This window comes from Scylla paramamosain, chromosome 7 (genome assembly GCF_035594125.1).
Source record: "Scylla paramamosain isolate STU-SP2022 chromosome 7, ASM3559412v1, whole genome shotgun sequence".
NCBI classification, from domain to species: domain Eukaryota; kingdom Metazoa; phylum Arthropoda; class Malacostraca; order Decapoda; family Portunidae; genus Scylla; species Scylla paramamosain.
In genome coordinates, this window is record NC_087157.1 from 33,960,393 (window position 1) to 33,988,247 (window position 27,855).

Here is a 27,855-nt window from a genome sequence, read left to right on the forward strand (position 1 = left end):
GATACTATGGTCTCTGTGTTACCGCCAGAGAGAGAGAGAGAGAGAGAGAGAGAGAGAGAGAGAGAGAGAGAGAGAGAGAGAGAGAGAGAGAGAGAGAGAGAGAGAGAGAGAGAGAGGGCTGAAATGGTAGTGGATGGGATAGGAAGATGATATTGTGTTGACCCGTAAAGTCGCCTCAGCCGGAGTTGATGGAGGTCAGTTAGGGGAATCAAAGATTCCACTCCCTGGAGCAGAAACCTTTATGCTGTGTCGGTGAGCGGACATCGTGAACAGTCTGTGTTGATGAGCAGTCTTTGTGAACAGATGTCCTACGTTGAGAGTGATACTACCTACAAGAGTTTAAGAACCTGCCAACACGCGTGTCTTGACTACAACATATTCAGTGTAATATATTTGTCTTATCTTATGCAATTGTGTGCAGAAGCATAACTATATAATTGGACTGGACGCTATCAGTGTATCTTCTGTCTTTATGAGAACTTATTCACTTTCCAAGGTTTCAACCGACTCAATCAATATAGCGTGAAAAGCGTGAAACGGGTCTTATTATCACGCACTGATCGCACCAAAAAACGGGCGATTACACTTTGAGTTAAAAAGATGAAAATCTACTTCAGTAAGTAACACCATTTACGAAAATGTGGGATAGGATTGCATTGAAGGTAGAACTGAAATCTATATACAGTATTCTGACTTGTAAATTTGGTGTAGGCGTTTGTTGACGTCATTCAACGGAGTCAGACTTGCGTCCTGAGTACTCCTATTCTTGGTGCGGAAACTGCAGTGGGTCTCCTATACGAGATTGCTACGTTTGTACTTAAGGTTTTAGTCGTATGTCTTATAAATATTTTCTTTTTTTTTCGGGGACGATATGTCTGTTATAAGATGTCTGACTTTACATAGGTAACTTGTACGTCAACGTTCCTTTTATTTTCGTGTATGGTTATAGGAAGTCCTAGTGATGCCGTGGTTACTCTTGAGACATCTTGTTATCAGACCATTCCCTGCTCCATATACAGTCTTATCACACACTTGAATAACAATCTAAATATGTTCATCTACTGATTTAACCCGTGTTGTGTGAATGTCGCGGTATCAAATCCTGTAACCTTGTGTGTGTGTGTCTCTGTAGTTATCATGATCATTAATATTGTCGGTGAGTGTGAAACAGGAGGTTACTGCGCGTCGAGAGCCGAGAGGTTAATCATACGGGGAAACTTCTACCTTCATGTCCTCACGACTCGACCCGATCTGCCCGCCAGTCGCTAGATGCTGATTTGGAGAAGACCCACGAGGGCAAAGACAGGAAAAGTAAATGCTACGTTGTTCTGTTTATTTCTTAGCGGGAAAGAATAATGAGAGAGAGAGAGAGAGAGAGAGAGAGAGAGAGAGAGAGAGAGAGAGAGAGAGAGAGAGAGAGAGAGAGAGAGAGAGAGAAGGGGGGAAGAAGAAAGGAAGGCAAAAAGGAAGGGAGGGGGGAGGGAGAGCGGTTGGGGTGTTCTGCATTACAGCTTTGATCACGCAGTCATGTTCTCTGTTATCCTCGAGGTGTTTTCTCCTTGTAGTTCACTGTAGTTGCTAGAATGCAACTGACGACGACGACGACGATGATGATGATGACGATGATGATAATGATGATGATAATGATAACAACAATAATAAGAAGAACAATAACACTAATAACAACAAGAGCATCAACAATAATGATTATAAAAACTGTATTAGCCTCACCATACCGACATGACTCGACCGCCTTCTCCACTCGAGTATACGTAGAAGTAGATGAATATACAGATATGAATATGTAGAGCAAAGCCTTACTCTCGTAGCTTCAAACAATTACAGGTTGTACTAGTATTTTTGTATTGGTGGCCAAAGAAAATACGGTGGTAATGCTGCTGCTTTATATTAATAAAATAAACTACACAAAAGTAAATAATGTGAGTTGCCTGCGGTTCATGTGTCTGCCACCGTGGCCAGGCGGACACGGACTAGTTTGTTCACCAGCATATCCACCAGCAAGGCTGAGCGGACACTGAGTGGATATGTAGTAGTTGCTGGCCGGGTCAGGTCACAGCCAGGCCTGGCGTCCGGAGACAAAGGGTGTGAGGCCTGCCCTCACACCCTTTTGTCTCATTAAAATAATGAGGGAAAAAAAGATGAAGCAATGAAAAAAAAATAAGTAATCTAATGAAGATAGTTGGAGAGTCAGAGGAAGATAAGGCACTAATACTACTGAGATAACGGAACAACTAAAGAAACTAAAAAAAAAACCAGATAGTGGAATTTCAACATAGAATTAATAATACTGATAAGAAATGGGAGGAAAGATAAAATGAAATGGGGGAGAGAATAATTAAGAAAACCATAAAGATAATGGAAGAAAGAGAGGAAAGGGAAAAAAAAAAGGAAAAATGACCTTGTAATTTTTAACATAGAAGAGGATGAAACCCTAAATAAGAGAGATCAAGCACAGCAAGACCTGAAAAAATGTAAGGATCTGTCTGTAAATTAACTAGATTGAGGAAGTAGAGATAATGGATATATCAAGGTAAGGAAAGAAGCAAACAACAGAAAATGAAGAAAGGAAACCAAGACCAGGTCTAGTCAAACTAACAGAGTCCCACATGAAATGGAACATAATAAAGAACGTAAAGAAATTAAGGAATACTATTAAAGATGATTATAAAGGAGTGTATATTGCACCAGATTTAACATATAAGGAGCAACAAAGGAATAAGGAACTTAGAAATAAAAATAAAAGAAGCAGCAGATAAAACAATGAAAAGGACCATAAGAAGGAAAATAGGGAATGCAAAACTAAATGAGGAAGCTAGCAGAATAGAACCAACTTGGTTTAATGAAGAAATAAGAACAGAAATAAAAAAGAGAAAAGAATTCAACCGGAAATTACGAAATTCAGGAACTATAGAAGAAAAAGGAAAATATAAGGAACTATACTACAAACAACAACAAAAAAGTAAAATAAAAAGGGAATTAACAAAACATGAAGAAAAAATAACTTCAGAAATAAAAGCAGACAAAAAACAACAGAAAAATTTGGCAGCACAGAAACAAGTTAAGAAGTAAAAGTAATGAGAAGAAAAAAGAGATTATACTATATGGCGAAAAAGGAGTACAAGAGAAAATACATAAGTATCCTATGAAGATTAAAGAATTTTGGGAGAAAATTTAGAACAAGGAAAGAAATAATATACCTGAAATATGGAATAATAATGATATAAAACAAGAATATGAAAATACACTCAAGAACTATTACGATAATAAATCAACTAATATAGATAATAATGAATTAATAATACCACATCAGTTAAGAGAACACCTGGATGCATCATTCATGATAAATACTGATCATATAAAACCAATGAAAGATTGTAAAACAGCAATGACTGAGTTAGAATACCAAATAAAAAAGACAAAGCAGCAGGACCCAATGAAATTAAGACAGAACTCCTTATTGCTATGATACACAATGATAAATGTAAAACACTCCTACAAGCATTAAATGATGTCATTGATACTGGAATAATCCCGGATACATGGAAAACATCAAACACTACATTACTGGAGAAAAAGGCAAAACCAACAATAAAAGATCAGAGACCAATAGCCCTTACAGACACCACATATAAATTATTAATGGCAATCATAAAAAAAAAATAATATAATGCAAAGACATCTACAAGAAAATGATCAATTAATGGAAGAACAAAATGAATATACTGAAAATAAAAAGAGCAGCAGACAATCTATTTATACTAAATTGCTGTATACAGAAGAGTTACGAACATAAGAAATCACTTATATCAATATCAGTAGACTTTGCAAAGGCATTCGATAGTAAAAGAGAAATGTTAATGAAAGTAATGCTAAAATATAAGATACACCCAAAGTTAATTGACCTCATCACCAAAGTATATACAGAGAACAACACCAAAATATTCCTTAATAATAAAGAAATGTGTAGTATTGAAATAACGAATGGCATAACACAAGAATGCAATGGGTCAACTGTCATATTTCTTATGGTGACGTTATTATATCATCGAAAAACTTAACCAATGCAGTGCTAAATTCAGGAGTGATGTGTGTGTCCTGGCCTCAGCATTTTTCGCCGACAATGGAATGCTTCTCGTAACTAATGAAGATGAGGCTAAACAAAATATAAAGTTACTAATAAAAATCGCAGAGGACTGTGGATTGCAATTAAATAAGGAAAAAAGCAATATATTAATTTTTAACTCGAATAGTACTACGGAAAACATAGAAGAAATAAAAGTTACTCATCAAATAAAGTATTTAGGAACAAAAATAACGAACAAGAGGGTTTTTCTGCTTGAAAATAAGAAAAATGCTATACAAGAGGCAAACAGATATGCAAACATGATACCATCCATCACAAGAAGAAGCTGCAATAAAGTTCTCATAGGAACAACATCTTGGAAAAGTGTTGTTCTACCACTAATAATGTCTGGGGGAGAAGTAATAAACTATACAAAGAAAGAAATAGTTACGATACAAAAAGCAGAAAACAGAGCATACAGAGATGTAATGAATGCCCCAGTCTGTACCACAAACAGTGCAATAAGAGAAGTAGGAGCATCATCTCACACAGCAAGAGACATGAAGACCAAACTCAACTATATAAGAAACATTATGCAAGGCAACAATACATTACTAAAAACAATCTTTGAAGATATAATGGAAACTTCGAATCCATGGACAAAAACTGTTAAGACATATATATATCTTAAATGTCAATAGAATAAGAAAAATGAGAAAAGAAGAGATAAGCAACAAAATCAAGGATTGGGACACTGAATGCTGGGAAGCAGAATTAGAAACCAAACACAGTATAGCTATATACAGAAAGTATGAATATGAAATCAAGACGGAGACAGCAGTTTAAAATAACACCTTACAATCTGACTTGCTGTTCAAGGTTAGAACAAATACTCTGGAGTTGAGATGGAGTAGTAAACATAGAAATGAAGAAACAAGCTGTCCTCTGTGCAACTACGATGAAGAAAACCTAGAACATTTTTTGCTATATTGCCCAAAACTACAAAACATCAGAAACACCACAAGACTCCCTCCAACAACCCTATCACACAAATATATTGGAAAAAAAATCTTACTCTTTGATAAAAATAATAAACAACAAGAATATAAGAATATCATAACATCACTGTGGAAAAAGAAAAAAAAAGTATGTTTAATAAGACAGAAACAGCAGCAACAGTAGAAATTTTTTTAGGGGTGCCGTTGCAAAGGCAATACCCGAAAATACTAACTGAACTGAAATGAACACCACGTGGTTGACCGAGGCTGGCATCAAGTCCCAGGGGACCGGAGAATGGAATGCGGGCGGCGGGCGAGCCATATTGCTCGGCCACCCATCTCGCTGCGTCCACGCAGCGAACAAAGCGTATGGGGTGATGCAAAGACATATCGCCAATCGCAAGGCTCACAACAAAGACCTCATAAAAGTGAGTACGCACTGGCGAATCACAAAACTCACACAGCAGAGACGTCAGAAAAGAGAACAGTGGCCAAACAAAACTCACACTAGCTGTGACGTCAGCACAGGGAATCACAGGCCAAGAAAAAATAGGACAACACTAGAAGAAAATACAGTGGTAATGCTACTGCGTTATATTGATAAAATAAACTATACAAAAGTAAATGTGAGCTGCCTGCCGGTCATGTGTCCGCCACCGAGGCCAGGCGGACACTGACTGGGGATCATGTAAGGGGTGGTTGCTGGCCGGGTCAGGTCACGGCCAGGGCTGGCGTCCGGAGACAAGGGGCGTGAGGCTTGCCCTCACGTCCTAAGACAAAGGGTGCTCACACCATGTGGTTGACCGAGGCTGGCGTCAGGTCCCAGGGGACCGAAGAATGGAATGTGGGCGGCGGGCGAAGTGTTCCGCCACGTGGCAAATCTTACGAAAGGTTTTTAAACACACACACACACACACACATACAAGAAGAATTAGAAATAAAAAAGAAAGGTAAATAGCATAAATGTTCCAACCGAGTTAAGGTAAAAAAAAATAATAATAAATAAATAAATGAAAACTCTTAACAGAACCAGAAAGGAATGCAAACAGCACATTAAACTGCAGTCTGCACCCAGCCACTTACTGTCACTTCTACACCTCAGCAGCTGGCAGGAACCATCACATTTCTTGGTGTTGTGTGCGGTCAGCAATGTCCGCCACACCCTTCAGGATTTTCTCGAGACATAAGCGAATACGAGTATCCGGACTCATCATTCATTGTAATTTTTCTCTTCTTTTGTTTACATCTAGTGCCACTTTGCTTCACGCTATCCTTTGCTTGGTATATTTCGTGCCATGTTCAGTTTCTTTGTAAGAATGATGTTTGATGTTAATTTAATTCTTTCCTTCACCGTCCAGGCTCTTTCGTATCCCTTTCTTATCCTCCTTATGTTATAAAATGCGTTCGATGCTTTCAGACTATTCCATCCTACAAAGTCAACAAAAACATCCCTTCCATCATTCGTGTATCTTTTTTTTTTTTTTTCAATTTTTCCTGTGCCGAAGTTTAGGCCAACCTTTGCATTAACTAAGTCTTATTTCTAAACATCCTACACTTCCATAGATCTTTACTACAATCATCTTCATCGTAAACCTATATGATTTTCACCTATATCCATTGCTTAGTGTGATTATAATTTCGCAAGTCTCTCGCTTAATATATACTCGCATTTCTCTGACTAAATACCCGTAGTTCATCGTGGCGCTTATCAAATGCCGTAACTATCATGTTGAAGCCCTACATGAAGCAGTATATTACACCACTCCCGTCAGCCACACTCGCCCAAAGCCGTCTCTCCATGTGCAACTCCACGAAATATTTCCACATTGATAAGTTTTGGTTGTACTTCACGTCTCTTGGCTAGGCAAGGCACGGGACTGAACTGTCCACTTCCTTCTGGCATGTCTCCTCATCCGACCCGTCTGTGGTGTGGCTGTTGACCATGGGTTCTTGGCATCTGTAGGAATGTGACTTGTAAACATACATACACACACACACACACACACACAGTGGTCTCAGTCCTACCCAAAGATCGGTCACTATGAGCTCTGAGCTCTTTCCGTAGGGGAACGGCTGGCTGGGTGACCAGCAGACGACCCTAAGTGAATCACACACACACACACACACACACACACATGCGTGTATTTGTAGACAGACAGACAGACAGACAGGCAGGCATGTAGACAGACAAACAGATATATATTTATTACAGGTACAATTGTCCTCGCCAAAAAGTAATGAAATGTCTACGAAATGTTCAGTCTTTCATGAGATTCTGCGACATTACTTACTGGGGTAACTGTACATGTAAAGTGAGGACACATGGAGAATGACAACTGTTTATATAGAGTACAGATACAAAAATTCTATAGTGTATATTTGTGCATACATAAACATGCATAAATTCTATAGTGTATATTTGTACATACATATACATACACATGTTGATATATGAGTTAAAGCCAATCAAACATACAAGGCCAGAAGCACAGGCAAGCAAGACTAAAGGGATGGACAAGTAAACAGACAAAAATACACCAACAAGAGCAGGCAACAAAGCTTAATGTCACTGTCACTATCTCCTCTAAACGAATCATACAGCAGGACCATTTCAAGTAAACTATTGCTTTCCCTATCCCAGTGTTACAACATATACTATACACAGCACATAAGCGAACTACTGTTATCCCTACCCTAATGCTACAGAATATACTATAAGCAATACATAATAAACAAATCAATAACGGAAGATATAGCGATAGGAATGAAAAATAAAGTTGGCGCTCATCACCGACTCATTGGCACTTGATCTTTTTACACTAGATAAGCATTTTAGTCTAATATGGGCATTTTAGTCTAAAGGAGGCAATGCAAAGGAAATACAGTCATTTATACACGAATGAGGCCTCCCAGTGACACAAAAATAGGAAAAACAAACCTGCTGAGTTGCAGCTCAAAAGAAAAAAGTCAAACAGGAAAATCATTCCCATATTGAAGGGAATTTAGTTTCAGAGATGTCTGACATTCTTTTCTTGGGGCAGTTCAAGTCACAGGAAGGGAGAAGCACAAAAACAGTTAGACAATTTTAAAGCTAAGCAGTGATGAGGATGAAAGTGAGGATATTGGCTAAGTCTTGCATTTATGTGATGGATACCAAAGAACTGAGAGGAACTAAAAAGTCTTACAAGCAAGGATGTAGTTAGTAAGTTCAGGAAAAAAAAAAAAAAACAATCTACTAAAAGTAGTTTGCCTACATTCAGCCTGTTCCTAAAAAGGGTGACCGTTCTAATCCCTCAAACTACCGTCCTATTGCTTTAATTTCCTGCCTATTCAATTTTTTTTTTTTTTTTTTATCTGTCCTCAACAGGAAGATTCTTAAACATTTGTCACTTCACAACCTTCTATTTGATCGCCAGTATGGGTTCCGTCGAGGCCGCTCTGAAGGGACATTTTATTTATCTATGACATATTTCCCTTCTGTATCTATCTTTCCTATGACTTGAATTCCTTCAAGAGGGAGGTTTCAAGATACTTATCCTTCAATTTTTGACTACCACTTTAGACCCTTTTCTGGGACTGGCATCTCAGTGGAATTTTTTTTTTTTTTTTGTTGCCCTTGGCCAGTGTCCCTCCTACATAAAAAAAAAAAAAATAGTTCTGTTGTATTCATTGTTGGGGAGGAGAATAAATAAGTGTCACTGATGAAGAAGAGTTAGTTGTTTGTCCTGTCCCATTTAAGAATTATTAGATCAGGAGTTAAGTGTTCAGTGTCCTCTTTGCGTGAATTATTTAATTTCTACTGAGTTGGACGTCTGGCCTTGATCCTTAGATGACTTGTGGCCGTGAGGAAATGTCACCTTAATATTTCCAAAGAGAGAGAGAGAGAGAGAGAGAGAGAGAGAGAGAGAGAGAGAGAGAGAGAGAGAGAGAGAGAGAGAGAGAGAGAGAGAGAGAGAGAGAGAGAGAGAGACGTCACTTAGCTCACATATTGACGTGATTTTCAGACGTGGAGGTAATGATGGTGGTGGTAGAAGTAGTGATGGTGGCGGTGGCTGACAGGTCGGCGACAGTGTCTGGTAGCGGCACGCCCTTCGTTTCCCGCAGCACCACCGTGAACAAGCCCGCTGTCGCCGCCGCTATGCCGAAAATGAGTGACAGCAGCCATGGCAACACTGGAGCCTGAGGGGGAGTGATGTCGCGTATTATTACATCGATTGTGACAATTTGTTTCAAGATTTCAACTCGTGCTTCGTCATTAATGAAGGGACATTTTATTCCCTCTCTCTCTCTCTCTCTCTCTCTCTCTCTCTCTCTCTCTCTCTCTCTCACACACACACACACACACACACACACACACACACACACACACACCAGGGCAGAAGTGATGAACGGCACAACCGTCGACGCCAACTGAGAAAATAGACTGGCGACACCCATCCCTTGCATCCGCACCTCGGTCGGGAACAGCTCGGAGGAATACAAGCAGATAATCTGGAAGGCGCCACTGATGCACACTTTTCCAACCAGGGCCAGCGTCAAAATCAGCTCAGAAAGGTCTGTGTAATAACATTAAGGCACATCACGAACACACATTTATGGGATCAAACTCCGCTCTCATATAATGAAACGAGACAGATTTATGAGTGTGCTAATTTTCTTTTTTTTTTTTTTTTTCAGAAAGTCTGTTGTTATCTCTCTAATCCTTAAGTATATGATACTGTTCTTTCTAGCGTTATGCATTACTGATATTACGAAAGTGATAGATATAAACATACATGTACAATACAGTAGATGAAAATACATTGTCAAAGATTATACATGGTGCAATGGTGATTCCGGATGAGGAGTAGAGGAAGATGGGGGCTGAAAAAAGCCAAGTAATTAAAAAAAAAAAAAGTTATGTAAAGAGGTGAGGAGGATGTGGAGGGGGTCGTTAGAGGAACGAAGAGGGTGAAATCAAAGGCTGAAACAGTAAAGCAGGGTCAGGCAGAGTGTCAGAGTGTTCTGAGAAATTGGTGAGTGAAGAGAACTGTTCTAAGATGTCACTTTTTTTACGTGCAAGAGTTGCTGGACATGTTCAGAAAAAAGAGAGAGAGAGAGAGAGAGAGAGAGAGAGAGAGAGAGAGAGAGAGAGAGAGAGAGAGAAATCCGCTGATCTGTCCTTCCCAAAGAAGTTAAAAAAGTTTCAAAAGGATTAGCTTATTTAGTATGAATTTACCAGTTATAAGGAAATAGAGAATTGAATGTATCTGAACAGTTAGATGAATCACTGATCACGGAAGAGGGAGTGCAGGAAGTGAGAATACGAAAACAAGGAAAGCTGCAAGTTTGACACTCTTTTATATTCATAACGGAAAAAAAAAAAAAAAGAGAGATTTTTGTCAAAGCTGACAAATATCGTGTTACCTGGCGGGATGAAGGCGATCACGAAGATGATGACACCGCTCAGCACGTAGCTTACCACAGTGGGCATTTTTCTGCCCCAACGGTGGACAATAAGCGCCGTGAAGGAATAGCTCGGAACCTCCACCAGACCGTTCAGTATAATGTATAGGAAAGGATCGGCGTTATAGATATCACCACTGTAGTTGAGGCCGTCAAACACGAAACTCACAACGAAAAAGTCAATGCATATCACGGCAGTGATGACTTGTGTGGCTCGTGTACTGTGACAAGGCAAAGATATTCATGAAGCAATGTTATGAGGCAACACATTTTAAAAACAAACTCCATATCGGAGAGAAACACACACACACACACACAAATCTAGATGGAAACGGATGAACTTACAAATTACATGCCATTAATTTTCACGTCCGTTATAGAGACCAAGTTTATGCTTCAGGTAAGCATGTAAGAGCTGCATGCACGTGGTGAGTTGTTCTTTTAACAATAAGATATCATAATACTATGTGGAAGAGTTCATCAATGCAATTCAGGAGAGCAGAGGCGGAAGTGTCTCACCTGAGCAGGGTAGGCAAGGTGAACCGGAATTTCTTGGTCTTCTTGTCTGTGTTGGCAGGCGTGGACGAGCACGTCGCGGACTGCCGGTGTTAGAGCAAATAACCTTCCTGCATCACACAGAATTTGAGGTACATATCCACTCACCACTCACGGCTGCTGATTTGAATTTTGTATTTAAGGTGGTGGTGGTGAAGACTGAAACTCAGTTAGCATTTTACGGTGGAAGTAAGCAAGTGAGTGATCATTCGTGACTTGCTCCTCAATACTGGATACTTTTGTAAATTGTACATTTTTTTTCTTGGATTACTCTCACGAAACGACAATAATTATGACGCTGCACAACAAATTAATACCTTCAGCAAAGATTACAAGAGTACTGAATAAGTTTTGCAGGACGCACTACCTCTTCCTGGATCTCCTTCATGAGGGCGCGGAGGTCGTCCTCTGGCTGCAGCGTTACACGGTTCCAGCGGGCCGCCTTGCGAAGTACCTGCATTGCTTGGTCGTGGCGGCCCCGCACGATGAGCCACCGCGGGGACTCGTCCATGAAGCTGACGGAGGCCAAGACACGGTTGTTACTACAGCACGCCTGCCCAACAAAGGAGTGGCAAATACTTGTACGTACAACACGAGGAAAGAAATAGTCTTTTAGGTACTGTTTTCAGTGTTCCATACATCCGTAGCTCAAGACGCTGCAGTGCATTTCACTCCCTAAGATAGAATATATCCAGCCAGAGGCTTGTCCTGCACCACAGTTTTATTATCATTATTTTTCATGTAAGAAAGGCTCCGACCTAGGGTTACAGAAACTTAGAAAAAAAAAAAAAAAAAAAAGGTCTGCTCAGCTGGGGGGGGTTGAGAAAACTGGTGAAGACTACACAACTCCCAATTTCATAAAAGCTATTTCAGTTAGAGGCGAGATGTGAAGTTTCCAGTTTAAACAATATGTAAAGGATAGACTGGGGATGCTCAATATAGAAGAAGGGGACAGTTGAGTGTCACTGAAGAAGAGAGGATAGTTATCTGGAAGGTTGTGTCGAGATGATAGGTGGAGGAATTGGGTTTTTGAGGCACTGAGTAACATTGTTTGCTCCGACTTTTACTACTGCGACGGTTGACTCAGAAGGACAAGTCTCGGGAAGATACCTAATACTAAATAGATGGCTGTATAAGGGATGTGACAGAAATGACGCTCAACGTGGGCCATCACCTAATGTAAAATACAAAATACAGCGTCCGCGGAAAAATATTGCGCGCATCCCCATTTTTTCATGAACGTTTCATCATATGTGTCATTTGTAAAGATCTCAGGCAGCAGCACGCAATACTTTCCGCGGGGGACCGTAATAAATACCTCACTGCCGAAAGCCAATGCCACATCTACTCACTAGAGAGAAGGAAAAAGCAGAACACTGGGAAGAGAAACAGCGAGCTGCAGCCACCGCCACTCCCGGATGAAGTAGGCTACGCCGCCAAACGCCATGGTGCCCAGAGCCCACGGCAACCCGATCAGGATACCCACAATGCCGCGGTGCTTGGGCTCACACACTTCCAGGGCTGTGAACGTACACACGCACACGCAGAAACACACACACACACACACACACACACACACACACACACACACACACACACACACACACACACACTCGTCAAGAGGAACTACAGCAAAAGTTAGATGTCACTTTCCAATGATTATTAGTGGACGAGGTATCTGATAACAGAGGGTTAAAATGAAAAACCGTCTCAGTATTTACTAGTAGAACTTAAGACTTGTCAAGGTTACATATTGAGAAAAATGGGGACTGGGTATGTGTAGGGAGTGTTTTGTCATTGAATATTAATTGCGTGAAGAAATACGACTCGGAAATGTGATATTGAAATGTTTCGAGGTGCTAAACAATAACTACAGATTACTTAGCATTACTTACCTTTCACTACTACATAAAGAATGTCGTGCATAGCTGTCGTAAGTTGTATATGATCGCATAAGTTGTATATAGCATGAATCAAGTAAGGTTTATAAAACTCATCGCGTTTCCTTGAACCCACAAGTGACACTCAGATGATTAGGGACGCAAAAGATTGTACAACACAGAAGCACAACATACTCACCGCCGCAGTGCTACACCTCTTACTACTTTCTACCTTTATTTACATGGATACTGCTTTCTGAATCTGCTGACGGCATGCCTTCCTCCTTCCCGCGGTTTCTCTTCCGAACACTTTCTATTTACTATCACTCCTTTTCTCTCCACCTTTCTGATGTAAGTTAACCAATATCTTCACTGTTTCATGCGTTGTGCTGATAAATCCTTAAACTCTCTTCCTTTTTCTGTATGTTCTCCTTCATGCGACTGGAATTATTGCTAAAGAGGAGCATCAAGACGCCTCAGAAACTACATTGACGATTTTTTTTCTTTTGTAGGTGGGCTTTCATTCAGTTCTCTTTGCGCCATTGGCCAGTGATAAAAAATATCTTGCATGAAAAAAAATAGGAAAGTGGCAAAAATTTAGTACGTGGATCCACCGACAAGGATCGCAGGGAGGGACGTGGCTTCTAGATCAGCTCTGTCTGCAGCAGCTATAGGCTACTTGGACTGTAAGCTAATTCAGTATTAAATTAGTCACTTGAGTAACACATCAATTGGTTCGTTGGTTAGTTAGGTAACGATAACCCTCTCAAACCATGAATAAATGTACATTAGCCTGATAAATGTCCAGGAAGCCATTATCATTTGAGATACACACGAATATACGGCGCAAAAACACCCTTTAATATTCTTTTTTTCTTTTTCCGTCGTCACTTTCCCGCCAAGACACGCAGCACAGGTAACACTCACCGTAGATGAAAAATGTGAGTATGTTGCAGCAGCCCAGGAGGAAACGAATTCCCAGGATGACGATGAAGTTGTTAAAGAAAATAATGATGACTGAGAAGAGTGTGAGTAGGATCTGAATCACCACCACTACCACCTTGCGTCCATATCTGTGAGAAGAAAGGGGGGAAGGAAGAAGGAAGATTAGGTAGGTAGAGAAAAATAGAAAACCGAAGGACGAAAAAAAAAAACAAGATTAGGGAGGTTGAAAAAGAAAGAAAACAGAAAGACGAATAGAAAACGAATAATGTCAATTGGACACACACCTGTCCGCGAGGTAGCCGGCGATCAGAGGACAAAAGAAAGTGCCCAGCATATAAACACTCTGGAAGGTCGCCCGCAGCTTGCTCTTGTCACACACTAGGAAGAACTGTGAATAGAAGACCACGTGAAGAGAGAAAACAAAAACGAAAAGGTGATAAAAGGAAACGAAACTCAAAGCGGAAGGAATGATGAAAAATAAAGAAAAGAAAAGAGAGGGGAATATAAAATAAGTATAAAAGATTTCGAAATGTAGACTCGATATAACGAAATTATAGTAACTATTGAGAAACAGCAGCGTCAGCACGGCAATGTGGAAAGTTGCCCAAGGAATGCTGCTTTGCGCTGAGAGAGAGAGAGAGAGAGAGAGAGAGAGAGAGAGAGAGAGAGAGAGAGAGAGAGAGACTAAATAACTTATTCCGGTAAATCTGGGAGAAACAAATTAAACAAATGTGGTGCGCGCACGCGCACACACACACACACACACACACACACACACACACACACACACACACACACACACACACACACACACACACACACACACGATAATCTACCATTTTTATTTTTAAACTTGAAAAATTGCGCACACATACACAGACAGACACACACACACACACACACACACACACACACACACACACACACACACACACACACACACACACGAGATAATCTACCGTTTTTATTTTTAAACTTGAAAAATTATAAGGCAGGCAGGAGACGCCCCCTCACTGACCTCCGAGGTGAGGGTGCTGCTGAAGACGGAGGTATCGAAGTCCCAATCGGTGCACGCCTCCTTCACCTCCGTCCCGGCCTCCGTCACTCTCGTGTAACTGCACGAGTCTCTGGTTGCGGGGAAATGTTTCTCAACACACTGGCAGAGGCAGACTTGCGTATTCCTTAATTATATAAGAAGCTACAGCAATTACATTAAACTTCGCCCATCAGAGGAAGAATGTGCATTACTTACTCAGACACAAATACACTCTCGTTCCCTTCTGGAGGCAAGCAGGTGTAGTTGATGGCAGGCGCGAGGTACACTCCACTGATGAACTGTGGAGGCACCAGCAGAAGCCCTGTGGCACGCAAAGTACTGTGTCACTTGTTGTTAACAACTACTATACTACTGACTAATAGTCATTACCACGCAGGAGAATCTGCTTGAGCTACATATCATAAATCGTAAAATTTATCTATCTATCTATCTATCTATCTATCTATCTATATCTATATCTATATATATAATGATCCTTAGGTGAGGGTGACTCACAGTAGGATGCGGTGAGGAAGTAGAGCATGTTCCAGGGTCCAGTGCCGAGGTGCGTGAGAAGGTCGTCAAACTTGTTAATTCCGCTCATCTTGGCGACAGGACTCTTATCTGTGGAATTAGATGTTCGTCCTTTAACATTTTCAACAAAATATAATATACAGTTTCAGTAGCCTCATCCTGAGACACTTTCAAGATAAACTCCTGGACGAACTTTTACACAAGGAATACTTTCTTGGGCAGACTGCTTGCATCAACGTGAGCACACTGACCAACACACTGACACACGCATCATAATGACACACAAATCAGCCAAGGCAACATCGGTGCAGTGGAGAGGCTCTACTACCAGTTTTTGCACAGCATCATTAGGGAGAACTATTAAATGCATCACTTCCTTCAGCAGGATGCCTCAGCGTTAAGCCACGGACGCACATCATTGATTTCCTTGTACACACACACACACACACACACACACACACACACAAATATATATATATATATATATATATATATATATATATATATATATATATATATATATATATATATATATATATATATATATATATATATATATACACATATATATATTATGGTTACGAAACCCTGGCGGGGCTGTCTACACTGTCACCAATTGCCTCCACTACAACACGGCACTCGCTGGTCGAGCTACACTCACCGACATACAGCCTTACTGTCACTTCTCCAGCAGTCCAGGAGATAGAGGGGAGACGGAAAGGAACCACACGTAACACTTCTACGCACGTAATACTTCTACACGGAAGCCTGGCGCATGACTTTACCTGGTTCCCTGTCTGCAGGCGGGGGAACGCCTCCTCAAGGCACCTCGGCGGTCACCAGCGACACCAGCAGACAGACAGACGGGTAGAGAGAGACGCACCAAGCACGTGGACCCACATGGTTTATTCTCGTGGCAGGCACATTACACAGTCATGGCACAGTTCCTAATTCCCTAATATCACAGTCACTCACACAGTGCACTTACTCCTTAAACGAGTGCAGGGCGAAACACTGTCCTCCATTGGTGCAGAACAAAAGCAAGGACAGGAGTGTGGGTAACAGACATCTTATCTGGGCTGAATCCTGGCGAAAACTAACTCTGCGGACGCCGCCTCGGTCCCCTTGCCTTGCAGGCGACGCCGCAATCCCGTGCCAATTCTCAACAGGGGCTTCACGTGCATACACAGGGGTGTCTACACACACAAAAAAAAAAAAAAAAAAAAAAAGTCTTGAGCGATACGCACTTCTAAAGGCCTGATGGAAACGCATGACTGTGAAAAGTTCTTCATTCCGTATCTGGTAAGTTCACTCTCTCTCTCTCTCTCTGGCTGGCTGGTTGTCTGGCTTAGAGTAGAGTAGTAGCCTCAGCCTCTCACCATGAGTCGCATCAACTCGCCTGGCATACGTGATCCCGCGCCCTAGCTTCTCTTGGACTGGTACGATGGAAATGATCGAGGGAAAAGATCGGAATGCTTGAAAGAGTATACGCTGAACAAACCGGAAATTTCGAGAAGTACAACAATGCCGCGTGCTCGGTGATCGGAGGTGCACTCTCCCTTTTTACCCCTCAGGTTATCTTAACAGAACTGGAGACACTCGTTCAAATCACAAAATTTCCATAAAACACCAGATACTGTTATTTATTTATATTGAACTTATTTATTTATTTATCTATATTTCTAAAATTTTCTACCAGTCGATCCAATGCAATGCAATTTTAAGCACTGGACGATATGATTTGTATAACCAAGAGCTTAACAGTAGGATAATACTTAGAACTAATGTTTTGCCATCTTTTTGCTTATTTGTACATTGTTTATACCCTTCTTCCCCCTATATTTCCAAGCATGCCGTGTCTACAAAAAAAACCTAATCACACAACACATGTCAATCCTTGCCGCTTTCCTAACAATGTTACAGCGGGAAGCATGTTTTTGTGAACTGTCTCTTAACGTGTGTTACTTCTGAAGTGATCTGCATGGTGCCGTGATGGTGAACTTAAAGACTAGACGGTTTTAATGTACAATTATTGCTGCAATATTCGCAAAGCAGGACAATATCTGACAGCACGCCGCCCTCCACAACTATACTAATGAGAAAAGAACAAGCGGAAAACCCCGCCTGCACAGTGAAACGCAGTTACTCCCTCACGGGCAGTGATACCCGAGTCGCAGTGTGTCAGGGGATCAGATCATGTAATCCCACTTCATGGAACTTCCCAGTTATTGAGACTTAACACCTCCTTGCATCAGATAAGTTAATTAAACATCTATGCATGTTATATATGAAATAATTATTCATATTTTTCTCACTTCCTCAGAGAGAAACAAATCTTTATCTCTCTCTTATTATGCTAAAGTAACAAGAAGACAAATAAAAGTGATAAGTAATGTTATCAGCTTCCCACGGTGATGTGGCTTCTCGGTTATCATTGGCACCAATCTGGGCTGCGGCGGCGCCGGCAGCTCACCGAGACGAGCAAGGGCGTCACACACTTTTGGCCGGTGAGCTTTTTGAGCCACCCCTAGTAGCTATGGATTTTGTCCTCGTTCTTTTTATGCTCTTTGTATATCGTAAATTGTATGTATGTATATATATATATATATATATATATATATATATATATATATATATATATATATATATATATATATATATATATATATATATATATATATATATATATATATATATATATATATATATATATATATATATATCAGCATCCGTACACACTTCCAAGGAATTCTTAAGGTTAGCGAGTTCGTCGTGGGCAATCCATGAATCAAACAAACTGAAACAAACAAGATGCTGAGTTTGTTCTCCATCCCAACCCACCCCCCGCCCGGTCCTCCAGAAACAACCTGACTACCTCTGCTTTTCTCTGATTCAGTACGCACTACCATTACTTCGCTATTTCGTGAAGCAGAGTTGTTGCAAAAAAGGAAGTGTTGTTAAACAATAATGATTATGAAAATATCGGATTGTAAGTTCCCACCAGCTGAGCCAATTTCCATCCCTGAGTGTAACAAATGACGTGGCGACGCTAGCAACATTCTAGGTGTCATCCTGGGTGTCCTAGATGGTGTTTATCGTGTGGGTGCGACAGGATCGTAAGGTTCTTCGAGTTTAATTCATTTCGTAATACGTCCTTGTCCTCTGGTCAATGAGGTCATCTTTGGCAAGGTCTTCATCACTGCTAGTCTGTGTCAGCAAGTTTATAACGTGGAGTGGCACAATATACCGGTTGTGTAATCAGCAGATAACAACACTTAAACAAGACAAGTACAATATCACCAATAACAACAAAAACACCAAACATAATTAAACTAGGAAGAAAAATTACATCTAAAGAAGCAAACAAAAATGAATAGTAAATAGTAATAATAATTGCTGTAATTACAACCAAAGCAGAACACACCCGTGGAGCCACAGACAAGCAAGCAAGACACCCTGCCGAGAGTTACTGCACATGAGTGGGAATTTAACACAACCAGCTATTTCCACCAGCACACCACAAGTAAAATAATCTGACTGAGGATATGGAGTCAGAAACTTACAAGGAGCGGAGAAAATCCAATGAAAACAGGAAAGCCTGAAACACCACCACCCACAGTAACAGCGGCCATGCGCACACAAATACAGGTACTGTGTTGCCAACCCCTATAGATACGAGGGCTGACTGCGCTCCCTTAACCTGGCCGCTGATGACGTAACAATCTCCAACCCTTCCATCTCTCTCTCTCTCTCTCTCTCTCTCTCTCTCTCTCTCTCTCTCTCTCTCTCTCTCTCTCTCTCTCTCTCTCCACACCACCACATTACCAAAACACATTCTCACAAGTTTTCCACTAGCATGATCACACAACAGTAATGCGTTTATTGCTCTAGATACTAACATCGAATATAGAACTATGATTTATGTTCATTTATTTATTTACTTATTTATTTATTTATTTTACGTTGTGATCTGGGCGTTACGTCATTTTTCGTGAGCTCATATTAGGCAACAAAATTCATGTTCGTACTGATCATTATGGTGTCACAGAGACCTTCAAAGGCAACAACTTCACAGGTCAATTTGCTCGCTAGCAACTCACGATTCAGGAATTCAGTTCTACATTTTCGTATATTCCTGGTAAGGCAAACTCAGTGGCCGACGCATTACCACGCAATGTTGCCCCTGTTTCATCATAGATAATCTTGCCGTGCTGACCATAAATGAGATCGAGAAACATCAACACTCAGACGAGTTATGTTCTGGTGTTGCATATTACCTCGAATCTAGTGATGAGACAAATCTTCCTAAGCTGCAAGTGAGCGCTGGTACATTTTTCATCCAAGACGATCTCTTAAGAACATAAGAAAGAAGGGAAGTTACAAGAAGCCGTCAGGCCTACACGTGGCAGTCCCTGTGTGAAATATACCTACTTATTTCCACCTATCATCCTCATCCATAAATATGTCTAATCTTATCTTAAAGCTCCCTAATGGCTCAGCACAGCAAGGCGATGACATCCGATTCTGACCTAATTAATCTACCTATCTTCGTGTCATCCGCAAATTTACTAACATCACTGTTAATTCCACCATCCAAGTCATTGATATATATTAAAAACAACAATGGCCCTAATATTGATCCCTGTGGCACCCCACTAATTACTTGACTCAACTCGGATTTAGAGCCGTTTATTACAACTCTCTGTCGCCTTTCGCTTAGTGGTTCTACTAGAGACAGTGATTTTCGAGGGACAAGACGAATACGGCGACGGGGAAGGCGTGGAGGGGTGCGTGCACAACTCAAGAGACGAGGGAACAGGACTCCGCTACCGACGGTAATGTTTGGAAATGTTCGTTCACTTAGGAACAAGACGGATGAACTCGCCGCAAACTGCAGATTTTTAAATGAATATAGAAACAGTGCAATAATTTCCGTTACCGAAACTTGGTTAGAGGAAAGGGATGGCGATGGTACTGTATCATTAGATGGTTTCAGGATGGTCAGGGCTGACAGGAAAAACACTATGAAAAAAAGTGGAGGTGGTGTTGCTGTATTCATTAACGACAAATGGTGCAATAACGTAACAACCAAGGAGACTCATTGTTGTGATAACCTAGAATTTTTAGTTGTATCTTGTAGACCTTATTATTTACCCAGAGAGTTTAACAACGTATTTATTTTTAATGTGTACATACCTCCATCTGCCAATATGTCAGTTGCAAGTGAACTACTATTAAATAGCATTAATAAATTTGAAACTAGCTGCCCTGAAAGTGTCAAAATTATCGTTGGTGATTTTAACGGGTGTAATTTTCACGACCAAATACCAGCATACGAGCAATATGTGAAGTGTACAACTAGGGGAGACAGCACACTAGACCTCATGTTTTGTAATATCAAAGACGGTTACCGTGTTGTGAAGAAAACCCCACTTGGAAATTCTGACCATAATATGTTATATTGTATGCCGGTATACAAACAGAAACTTAAACGGGAAAAACAGAAAAAAGTGACAATTAAACGCTGGAGTGAGGAATCCATCTGCGAACTCCAAGGGTGCTTCATGTCCACGGATTGGTCAGTATTATACGACGATAACTCAGATATCGATGCCAACGTAGACGTAATGACGTCTTATATAGTGTTCTGTACAGAAATGATTGTTCCATCAAAAACAGTAACCATATTTCCTAATAATAAGCCCTGGGTAAAGAAAGATCTAAAAATCATTTTAAATGAAAAGAAAAGAGCCCTATCAAGTGACCGTAACCAAGTGAAATCAATACAGAAAAGGCTAGAAAGAAAAATATCGAGTGCCAAGAAAACATATAAAGAGAAGGTAGAACGCCAGTTTAGAACTAATAACCTGAAAGACGCGTGGCAAGGACTGAAACAATTAAGTGGTTATCAAACAAAGCAAAAAATATCAGAACAAAATATCACCAAAGAATACGCTAACGAACTGAACACATTTTTTGCCAGATTTGATATACACAACTTTGAAAATAATAATGCAAATTTAAGATCACTGTTAAGCAACACAAATGATAGGCGTATCGAAATATCCCTTAAGGAAGTTTGTAATTCTTTAAAAAGAGTGAAGACTGGGAAAGCATGTGGTCCCGATGGTGTGAGTGCCAGAGTACTGAAGTCATGTCGTGAGCAGTTAACACTCCCTTTACATAAATTATTTCAGGCATCCCTTGACCAAAGTAAAGTCCCAGCCCAATGGAAATTATCAAAAATCATCCCCATACCCAAAACTCGTTCTCCTAAAGTAAACAATGATTTTAGGCCTGTGGCGCTCACATGCGTGATATTTAAGTGTTTCGAGAGTATTGTCAAGAATATCTTGTGCAGAGATGTAATTGAGTATTGTGATCCACGACAGTTTGCTTATTCCGCTGGTAGAAGTGTCCAAGACGCTGTCCTAACCATGAACCATGAAATAACTAGCCATCTGGAAACTTTAAACTCTTATATTCGTATACTATATGTTGACTTTAGTAGTGCTTTCAACACCATTCAACCTCACCTACTTATTGACAAGCTCTTAAATATGAATGTAAACAGCAACCTTATTTCATGGATTCTAGATTTCCTTTTAAACCGAACACAGTTTGTCAGTATATCAAACATAAAATCTGATATTCTAACCACCAATACAGGAGCTCCACAGGGATGTGTGCTTTCACCGATACTATTCACAATTTATACAAATGACTGTCAAAGTAATCATAGAAATGTCACTATCATGAAATATGCAGATGACACTGCTATAATTGGGAAAATATCTAATGGTGATGAAAACAACTTTCTCAGCCAAGTGAACCACTTTGTTTTATGGAGTGACCAGAATTATTTAAATCTAAATGTTTTAAAAACTAAGGAGATGATCATTGACTTTAGGAAAAATCAGATCCCTCCAGCACAACTTGTAATAAAATCACAAACTGTAGAAAGGGTGGATGAGTATAAATATCTAGGAATAATGATAGATAACAAACTCACTGGGAACAGCAACACAAAACTAGTTTATAGCAAGTGTAACCAACGGGTGCATCACCTTCGCATCTTAAACAACATTAGGGTAGATAAAACTATTATTTCATTACTATATAAATCAATTGTTGAATCCATCATAACTTTTTCAATAACCACTTGGTTCAGTACTCTTAGATGTAAGGATAAAAATAAACTCAATAAAATAGTAAAACAGGCTAAAAGGTTAGGGGCAAATGTGATGCCACTGGAGGAGATATATAAAGTAAATGTCATAAAACAAGCAAAAAAAATTATGATGGATGAGACACACCCGCTTCATCATAATTATGTGTACTTAAGATCAGGCAGACGATTACAAGCACCTGTACAACGAACCTCACGATATAAAAATTCATTTGTACCTAGGAGCATTAAAATGCTTAACAGTAATATCAGCTTCATTGTATGATTGTGTGAATTTTTACTATGTGAACTATTTTCATATTTTCTTATTCTTATTTTAATGACAGTATGTAGACTAGAGCCCAGTCCGAACAAAGTTTCTTTTATACAATGTATGTACAAAAGACTGAATAAAGTTTATATTATTATTATTATTATTATTATTATTATTATCTAACACCTTCCCATTTATTTACCAAAGTCCAGAAATAGGATGTCATAACTATCACCATTATCTACCGCCTTGTAATCTTTACTGTAAAAAATTAACAAGTTCGTCTGGCAAGACTTTCCCTTCGTGAAGCCATACTGGGACTGATTTATCAAGTCGCGTTTGCCTAAATGCTCCCTAATGTTCTTTGCTATTACTGACCACATTATTTTACCTTCAACAGAAGTTAAGCTGACAGGTCTATAATTGGATCCTAAAGTTTTATCTCCTTTCTTAAAGATGGGTGCTACATTCGCCTGCCTCCACATTACTGGTACCTCACCTGACTCAAGTGATTTCCTAAAAGACAGAAACCAATGGTTCACTAATAACCTCTTTGCATTCCTTAAGTACTCTGGGATATATTTCATCTGGTTCTGGTGACGAACTTTTTTGGGCATGTCTATTTCTTGTTCCACTATCTCCTTAGTTATGAAAATATCTGTCAGCTTCTCATTCTCTTCTCCCCTAAGCATCTGCTCACTATTCGGCATTTCCTGCATGTTTTCCTGGGTGAAGACAATTATAAAATACTCGTTTAAAATTTTACTAATCTCATCCCCAGAACTAACCAGCTCCCCATCAGCTGCATTTAATAGACATATTGTTTCTATTATTCGTCCTATATACCTGATAAGATCCCTTTGGGGGTCCGTCTTCGCCTGGCTGACTACCTTAAAATTCATAATTGGTTTTAGCTTTCCTCATTAACCTCCTGACTGTTCTAACTAATTCATTATATTGTGGCCTTAAAACCTCTTCCCCTGCCTTTAACCTCTTATATATACGTCTCTTCCGCCCTATTTAGTGTTTTAACCTAACAATCATCCATTTAGGCTCATTCTTCTATGATCTTATTGCTCTATAAGGGATGTTTGCTAACTGTCCTGTATGTAATTTATCAACAAAATATTTATATAACCTATCAACATTTACTTCCCCTAATCTTCTCATCTCGGCCCCCTCCATTCTCTTCACTCCTTCTACTCATCTCGACTTCACCTTGCCCATCTCAGCATGACCTGATCCTCCAACATACTCACGCTTATCTCTACCTCTATCTACCTACTATCATCATTATCTGCCGCCTTGTAACCTTTACTGTAAAAGTTGACAAATTCGTCAGGCAAGACTTTCCCTTTGTTTCAATGTTACCCACCATCAGGCTCCACTCGATATTCCTAAAATTAAAATCTCTTACCGCACATACCTGACTGTACCTGCCTGTTATATTTATTTCCTGCTATAGAGAGGTGTTAATTTCCTTTGTACTGTTCGGAGGCCTATACTCTAATCCCATTACTACTGACAGTGATCCTTCCTTAATATTTACCCATATCGACTCTGTTTTGCTGTTTTAATTCCATTGTTAATACAGCATTGTAATGTGCCCCTAACGTACAGCGCGACGCCTCCTCCTCTCCTGTTTTCCCTGTCTTTACCGACAATTCTAATGAGCGTTTATTTCAGCTCGTGATACCTCAGTCATTAGTGAGGTATCACTTATTACCACCCTTTACCATGTCCACGACTCATCCCACGCAGGACACCCAAGTCGAGAAAGACGCCTCGCACAGGTAAAACGATCATATTTCTGGCCGGCTATGAGGAAAGATATCCTTCTACATTGTGCGCTCTGTTCTCAGTGTGCTTCACATCGTCAAGATCATTCATGATCGCCTCACTGCATCGCAATCTAAGATGTTGCAGAAACAACATCGTTGAACAACATTTTCTTTCATCGAAGTCGGTGATATCGTTTTCACTAAAGTTCACGATCACAACTCTAAGTTAGATCCATTGTTTACAGGACCACATCGTGTATTCGAATCTCTCCATGGTCACAAAAAAAATTTTAGATCTCAAGACCTTAGCAGAGCAAATCGTCCATGTCGATCACTTGAAGCGTGTGAACAAAGGGTTCGCTGATGACTGTGCACATCAGGTGACATTCTCATTCAACTGATCCTCAAAGCTCCTCAAGTCTAACTTCACCCACACCCTCTTACAGACAAAAGCTTCGCTCTCACTCTAAGGTTTAATCATTTTTAGTTTCAATATCCCGTATATATGTGCATATTTCTCTTACTTATATGTGTTGTATATGTATGGTATTGTGTTATCATGTATGTATATTATTATGAAGGTTATCGCTTCCGTACTCTCTTTCATATGTCATGTATTATCTATTAATTGCTCATACCTTATTGTTCTCATTATATATATATATATATATATATATATATATATATATATATATATATATATATATATATATATATATATATATATATATATATATATATATATATATATGTATATTCCATTGTTCAGTACTCCACGTGCACTGTCCTCACGTGGCCAGTCTGATCCAATTTTAAACCTGCTTTCCGCCTCTCTGTCTGAAGGGAGTTCCGCACCTTCCTACACTCCTCGCAGGTGTTTCTCAAAGGAGAGCACCAGCATCGTCTTCCTTGTCTTCCTCCCAAGTCATTGGCCAGAATAACGAGATCCGTCATTGGTTCCTTTTCCTCCAATTCCAAGCATCTGATTGGCCATCCCTTCATCTCAGATTCTCAATCCTGATCTAATTTCCTCTCCATATATAGAACCTGTATGCGCAGCTAGAACTCTACATGATGACTTACTATGAACTGACTCTAGCAGTTTCAGTTTAAACTGAAACTGCTAGAGTCAGTTCATAGTAAGTCATCATGTAGAGTTCATAGAGAGAGATCAGAGAGAGTTAAGCATCGCCACGTCCGTTGTAATCTGTGTCTTGATATCACGCGTATAAATTTCTGTTCATCATTAAATATGTCGCACAATCAACCATAATCTGAACCACTACCCACGTAACTCTACGCTACCAGCATTCATCAGAGAATCAACGAGCCATCATCCATCCTGCCACCGTCATCTCCGGCAACATCCAGTAAGTTAGTCAACCAGTGAACAAGAGCCAGTGAAATCCATGAGGACTAGTGGTGACAGCCATCCAGTACAGAGGTGACAAACAATTTAGAACAAATGGTGGCTAACAAATCGAAACACTAGCTATTATGACGGCTATTACTATTTCCATTAATAATAATAATAATGATAATAATAATAATAATGATAACAATAATAATAATAATAATAATAATAATAATAATAATAATAATAATAATAATAACAACAAACAACAACAACAACAATCACAGCTTGGTCACCAGAAAGGACATAGCACCTTGGTGTTCATCGGAGCCTGTCCATTGACTAAAACTTCCTACCAACCGGCCATGAAGTGTGTGTGTGTGTGTGTGTTTAGAGAGAGAGAGAGAGAGAGAGATGGGGCGGAAGAGTCCGTTTATCGCTTCAATTTAAGAATGGGGCAAGGAGAGAAGAGAAGGTTGTTGTCAGATTACACACACACACACACACACACACACACACACACACACACATATCACGCAGTGGGCGTATGGGGAAATGTGCGAAATAATTAGCTAAGGTCTGTGTGTGTGTGTGTGTGTGTCACCTGACAACCTCTCTCTCTCTCTCTCTCTCTCTCTCTCTCTCTCTCTCTCTCTCTCCTCCATATCCCCACCACCTTCCCTCCCTCCCTTCTCCATATTTCCATCTTCCTTCCCTCCCTCCTCCATATCCCCACTTCTCTCTCTCTCTCTCTCTCTCTCTCTCTCTCTCTCTCTCTCTCTCTCTCTCTCTCTCCTCCTACTCCTTCCTCCCTCCTTCTTCTCTTCCTCCTTTCCTCTTCTCCCTTCTCTTTCTTCTTTTTTTTCTTCTCATTCTCTTGTTTTTACCTCTTCATCCTCTATACTATCAACATTTTCACACTAAAATTAAGAAATTGCTAGGATGTGTGTGTGTGTGTGTGTGTGTGTGTAGATGGGAGAGGTTTGGTGAGGTCAGAGAGCAGGTGAGTAGTTGTCAGGTCAGCTATTTTTTGTTTCGCATTCACCTTTTCACTCTTCCTCCTCCTCTTCATGCGTGCGCAATACTATTACAGCCATACTAGACGCCCTAACCACCCACTATCCTACACTCCCAGTTCTAGATCCATCAAGCTATCTATCTTGCTCTTTACATGATTACATAACGTGCTCAATAAAGAAAACAATTATCTTAAAGGTAAATTCAGTGTTAGTTACCTGTGAAAAGAATATAAATTCGTAGAAAAAGGCAGGTGGTGAGCAACGAAGGTTTCCGCTTGGCTGGTTCTTCTGTGCATTGAAGGCATATTTTCTCTCAAAGGTAAACCGGAAGACACGGGGTAGACCTTGCCTTCCTTTCGTCTCTCCCACAAACCTTCGTTCCAATACTACTGACTCTCAGTACGCATCATCCTTCCCTTTGACCTTCGTTGCTAAATTTACATGAATCTTGATACTGGCCGAAGACAGAGATTTAATACCTTTGTAATGTCATTTTTTTTTTTTTTTTCATGCAGTTTTTATACCATGTTAGAGTTTTCCTGATAGTACATACGTGTTAGTGTTGGCGGTGGTGGTGGCAGCGGCCAGGTCGGCGATAGTGTCTGGTAGCACCACGTCCTACCTCTCTCGTAGCGCCACCGGAACTGAACACATCCGTCATCCGCTGTGGCCTGCTGGTGTGGCAGAATGAAATATCCGGACGCCGTGTTCGCTGCCAGACGCCCAGACGTGCGTAGGAACACCCCCCCTCCCCCCACATGCATCCCACGAGCGCCCAACAC

The 27,855-nt window shown here is 40.2% G+C and overlaps 1 protein-coding gene across 4 annotated transcripts; it reads right to left on the reverse strand.

The window, feature by feature from the left end:
* Window positions 1-1,889: 1,889 nt before the first annotated feature.
* Window positions 1,890-27,852, reverse strand: LOC135102428 (organic cation transporter protein-like). 4 transcript variants are annotated; one of them, XM_064007713.1, is made up of 13 exons: window positions 27,627-27,852; window positions 15,460-15,567; window positions 15,160-15,265; window positions 14,926-15,034; window positions 14,192-14,295; window positions 13,890-14,035; window positions 12,435-12,603; window positions 11,450-11,597; window positions 11,047-11,126; window positions 10,489-10,748; window positions 9,454-9,638; window positions 9,068-9,261; window positions 1,890-7,039 (listed from the first exon to the last, which is right to left on the reverse strand). In XM_064007713.1, the coding sequence occupies exons 1-13, from the start codon at window positions 27,835-27,837 to the stop codon at window positions 6,943-6,945; spliced, it is 1,917 nt and encodes a 638-aa protein (XP_063863783.1). In that variant the 5' UTR covers window positions 27,838-27,852; the 3' UTR covers window positions 1,890-6,942. The 4 variants fall into 4 exon arrangements, with proteins under 4 accessions (XP_063863783.1, XP_063863785.1, XP_063863784.1 ...); XM_064007715.1 differs by lacking the exon at window positions 27,627-27,852 and adding an exon at window positions 19,041-19,175; XM_064007714.1 differs by lacking the exon at window positions 27,627-27,852 and adding an exon at window positions 16,466-16,649.
* Between the last annotated feature and the right edge of the window lie 3 nt (window positions 27,853-27,855).

Bases quoted from the DNA above. Each gene is read 5' to 3' on its own strand.
- LOC135102428 (XM_064007713.1), bottom strand. From the start codon at position 27,837: ATGCATGTGGGGGGAGGGGGGGTGTTCCTACGCACGTCTGGGCGTCTG. The intron at 15,266-15,459 runs GTGAGTCACCCT...TGCGTGCCACAG, and splicing joins CTTCCTCACCGCATCCTACT to GGCTTCTGCTGGTGCCTCCA. The intron at 11,127-11,449 runs GTAGTGCGTCCT...TAACACCGGCAG, and splicing joins TGAAGGAGATCCAGGAAGAG to TCCGCGACGTGCTCGTCCAC.